Here is a 5172-nt window from a genome sequence, read left to right on the forward strand (position 1 = left end):
ATATATATATATTCATAATAGAATTCTATAATGTATGCATTTACATTGATTTCCAATGAATATACTTTGATATGACATCTTTATGATATGATTTTGATTTTACTTGGGTTTATGTATGGCAGTAAAATATACTTATCCTAATACTGTTTGCATTTTGAAATTTTAAACCCTGGCTCAAAAACTAAAGTTTATTTTTTCCAAAAATGGTAAATCCAGTTCTTCATTTAAGTTGTGAGAAAATTAAATAATACATAGTCTGACTAAAATAATCATTTAAAATAGCTTATTATTTTAAACTTGACTTACTCTTGTTTCTGCCTTTAGGAAAAATTATATGTGACTTGCCCATGGAAAATTATAATCAAACCTCTACTGATTTCATCTTACTAGGGCTGCTCCCTTCTGCAAGAACTGGCCTGTTTCTTTTTATTCTCATTGTTATCATTTTCCTAATGGCTCTACTTGGTAACCTCTCCATGATTCTTCTAATCTTTCTGGACACCCATCTCCACACACCCATGTATTTTCTACTCAGTCAGCTCTCCCTCATGGATCTGACCTACATCTCCACCATTGTCCCCAAAATGGCCTACAATTTTCTATTTGGAAACAAGTCTATCTCTGTCATTGGGTGTGGGATTCAGAGCTTCATCTTCTTGACTATAGCAGGTACAGAAGGATTGCTCTTGGCCTCTATGGCTTATGATCGTTATGTGGCCATTTGCTTCCCTCTTCACTATCCCATCAGAATCAGCAGAAGAGTGTGTGGGTTGATGATAATAGGATCTTGGATAATGGGCTCTATCAACTCATGTGCCCACACCACATATGCCCTCCAGATCCCATATTGCCAATCCAAGACCATCAATCATTTCTTCTGTGATGTCCCAGCCATGCTGATTTTGGCCTGCATGGACACTTGGATCTATGAGTACACAGTATTTGTGAGCACCACTGTATTCCTTTTGTTGCCTTTCATCAGTATTGCATGTTCCTATGGCCGTGTTCTCCTTGCTGTCTATCTCATGCACTCAGCAGACGGGAGGAAGAAGGCCTATTCAACCTGCAGCACGCACCTTACTGTGGTGGCTTTCTACTATGTGCCCTTTGTTTATACATATCTACGCCCAAGATCCCTTCGATCTCCCACAGAGGACAAGGTTCTGGCTGTCTTCTATACTATCCTCACCCCTATGCTCAATCCTGTTATCTATAGCTTAAGAAACAAAGAGGTGAAGGGGGCCTTGAAAAGAGTAATTCAGAGAATCTTTTCTGTGAATAGGTAGAAAACATTTTTACATGAGTATTAAGAGTTGTATATAAGTTTATTCATCAGCATACATTAATAAAGATATTATCTTATTAAATTCAAGGTCTACATTAATCTAGAAGAGCAGAATATCATTGAATTGTCTGAACAAAATCATCATATATATATTATTGATAGTGTTTTTCCAATCAGTTTTAAATGCTTGTATTTTTTGCTGAAATGAGGTCAAATAAAAAATTTCTTTGTCATGTAGTAATGAAAATGAAAACTGTCTAAATTTGTCATTGAGCATAACAGTTCTACTACTTGCAATTTTTTCCAGTATGCCTAAAACATGTTTTCTGAATGTCTAGATCAAATTAAATATCAAAAGACTTCTTGTTCTTCTCATAGTAAAATGATAATTACCAGTAACAGTTATTCTTTATTTCTATATAGGAAAATTTCATTTCAGAGATTAGCTAGGCTGTATCAAGGTTTCTTAATTGTTTATACCACTCTGAAAGGAAAATGAGAAGTTTATGTCTTTTAGAGTGGTGCATCCTTGGGAAGAGATTTAATATCAAGTGTGCCTGGGGATCATCAGTAAGGACCTGGAAATGCCAACAGAGATCAAGCAAATTGGGAAGTTAATTTCAGGACTATTTTGTCAGTGTTTTGTTTAACTAGTGCAAATTAGAAATACCAAGGACATTCTTACCAGCATCACCCACACTCAGAATATACTCAGTTTACTTGCTTAATTAGCCTTAACAATTCTTGTATTAAGTAATGTGTCACAAATGAGAATGTATTCTCTCACTGAATCCCATATTTCTACTGAAACAGGTTGGAGAAAGTTAAATTTTATGAACCAATTATAGTCATTCATATTATGGCTTAATCACTTTCCTAAACAAATCTGACTATTACATCCAATAAAAATCCATCATCTCAAGTGATGGGTAAATTTCTATCACTGTTTACCAATGAGTGCAAAAATGCTCTTTTCCTCTCAAGCATGGCTGGGAAGAGAAGGTTCATATCCTCCATTATTTGCAGGGCGCAACACAAAATAAAAATATGAGATGTCTTGTTCAATAAGCAGATAAAGGTGCCTTTTTTGGTGCTCAAGTGTAGTTTTTTTCCTCAAAATTAACTTATTAATTATGAAATGCAATTAAAATTACAATAAATATTTTGTGTCAGAATGTTGTATAATAATAAAAGGTACTACTTCCTTATGTGATACCTTTATCAATTATAAGATTTCTAGGGATCCATTTCCTCCAAATTTATTTTTATTAAAATTTGTAATTTGGAAAATTTATTCTCTATTAATGTAGTAGAAAGTATTTTCAGTCACTGGTGATAAATATTAAGTTAATTTTTTATTATTTTTATATTTTAATTTTAAAAGATCATTCTGCTTATGTTCCTGGAGCTCTTAGGAATGTTTATAAGTTGTGAAAACCTTGGGCTAAATTTCTGATAATTTATATATAAATTTTAAATATAAAATATATAAATTTTACTAAAATATAAATTTTAGTACACATAGATCTGATGATTCTCAAGGGGAATTTTTTCAAAAAAGAAGTACCTTATGAATCCATTTCAAACAATCATCCATTCATACAAATTCATTTCATGTATAAGTTTGAATTTAATTTTAAATATACATTTAATCAGACTTTTAATGGTTTCTCTCAAATTTGTGGTGATTGGTCAGCTTTGTATAAGAAAACAGAAGTGTCTTTATCTTTCAATTGCCTACTCCTTCATTTTGTCACCATATCTTCAGTTACAGTGTAAATTGTTAACTTTTTATTAATAATTGTTTTCTATAATTTTACAGGAAAAGTGTCTTTTGCATCAGTGACCTTTTAAATTAATTTTAAATCTTTAAAAAAATCTTCAAATATTTTTCCTATTTCTAAGCCTTTGGATATTTTCTTTGCAATATTAAAACAGTTTTAAAACTACATATTCTGAACTTTTTGATGAATGCTAATAATTCCTTGATATGCTATATTGCAATGGTCATTTGCACACTCTTATTTTGTAATAATTTACTGAAAAAGCTCACTGCCTAAGCTTTCTTACATTTCCTGATCTGATACTCAGGTGAGATATTTAATAGTACTGTAGATGACACAGGGATGGGCTCTGGATGGAAAGGTACGTCAAACCCCAGTTCCAGCATGAGCCATTGCTGCTGCCAGATGAAGTCTCTTCTCTCTCCTAGGCACCATTATATCACTCCCTTGGGGCCCTACAGTGGCCAGAACACTAATGTCTGTAGGCAAATGGAGAAGCCAGACCAATTGATTCTTGTGCATGCTGGCTAGAGGACATGTACAGTTCCTGCAGGCGGAACAAAACTGCATTGCCCGCTATTGGTAGCACCATGTATAGATCCTCTGTTTGCACGCTTATTCAGAGATAAAACTGTTAAGAATTTCAAGTGGCAAAAACAGAGCATTAAACCAAGCAAGGGTACTATCTGAGTATGAGAGCATTTGTAAGCACACATGCTACTTGCCCTGAGAAGGTAACCTAAATGAATACAAGGGTGAGTCAAAAATTATCTGCACTCCAGTTGTATGAAAACTTCTATAAATTCCACAGCCAGAGTGTGGATAATTTTTGACTCACCCTTGTACAAAGGGAATGGCATCACGTAAAACCAGGAAAATGATGGGAATGTCTGGTGGTTTTCTCAGTTGTTATCATTGGAAATAATCCAAGGAAGTGTGGAATTGAGCAGCAAAGATCAAAGCTCAGCAGTCTACCCCTATCCTAGAGTGCTTATGTGCTTATGCATTTCAAGTAGTGCATAATAGAGCGAATCAGGAGACATGGATCTACTGTTTGCCTCAATACACCATTTTTATTAATTATTCATTTTCCTTAGCAAGAAATTGCAAACAAAGTTTTTTTCTCTACATTTTAAGTAATCTGCTTATAAAGCAAAGATTTAAAGTTATATGAAGTTAATTTCCTGTATTGTCTTCATCAGGTCTTTGAATACTTAAGAAAACTGAGTCTTCTGTATGAAAGAGATGTTCTTTTTTTTTTTTTTTAACAAATATTTAACATTCTGTATTTGCCTGCAAAATCTTTAATTGTCATTATGGTTAAATGGATGTCTACATTTTTTTTATAATGACCTATAACTCTATTTGACCAAGTGTTTTAAAATATTGTAATATTTTTTGCAAAACTCCCAATACCAAATACTAAATAAACAAGTTTAGACCTCAAATTTACATAAGACCCCTGTAAAAGCTCAAAATACTTTTTTTCTCACCAAATAGAAATGTTAAGCTTATTAGTTTTATTTGATATGTTAAATTACATTAGAAGAATTGTCAAGTAAGAAGTAATACTAAGCCTTCATTATGTTGTATTTGTATAGATGTATGTTATGTGTTCCAGAAATTATATAAAAATTTTAGGACAATGTCCTGGTATAATGTTATCAGTCATAATTCCAATTATCATCTAAAAGCATTACATATCACAGAAATAACTAAATTTTTTTATCAAATGAATACTCTTCAGATCTTTAACAATGGGTGTTTTAAGTGTTCATCATGTACAGAGAGTAACTGTTTTACTCAGATGTTTTTGCAAAAGTGTACCTGCAAAACTGTTCTATCTTCAAGGTGATACATGAAAAGACTAATGGTAAAATTGGATTTGAACAGAAAAAATATTCATTATATGGGATTGAATGAACTAGGGGGATGATTACAATTTTTTTATAATATTTTGTTTAAAACATTGCTAGTTCCATAATGATTTGTTTTTGAAATTCAAGGAAAACTTTTCTCCTTAACTGTCTGTGACCTACTAAAATTTGGTACAGTAAACCTTCCTAAACAAAAGTACTTTTTTCCTACCTGATCCCTCAGGAT

The 5172-nt window shown here is 32.6% G+C and overlaps 1 protein-coding gene across 1 annotated transcript; it reads left to right on the top strand.

Annotated features, from left to right (window-relative positions):
- Positions 1-347: 347 nt before the first annotated feature.
- Positions 348-1286, top strand: LOC130836376 (olfactory receptor 2L2-like). Its single transcript, XM_057708413.1, has one exon. It carries the CDS (start codon positions 348-350, stop codon positions 1284-1286), a length of 939 nt encoding a protein of 312 aa, XP_057564396.1.
- The last annotated feature ends 3886 nt before the right edge of the window (positions 1287-5172 follow it).

The sequence above is a fragment of the Hippopotamus amphibius genome, chromosome 15 (genome assembly GCF_030028045.1).
Source record: "Hippopotamus amphibius kiboko isolate mHipAmp2 chromosome 15, mHipAmp2.hap2, whole genome shotgun sequence".
In the NCBI taxonomy this organism is placed as follows: domain Eukaryota; kingdom Metazoa; phylum Chordata; class Mammalia; order Artiodactyla; family Hippopotamidae; genus Hippopotamus; species Hippopotamus amphibius.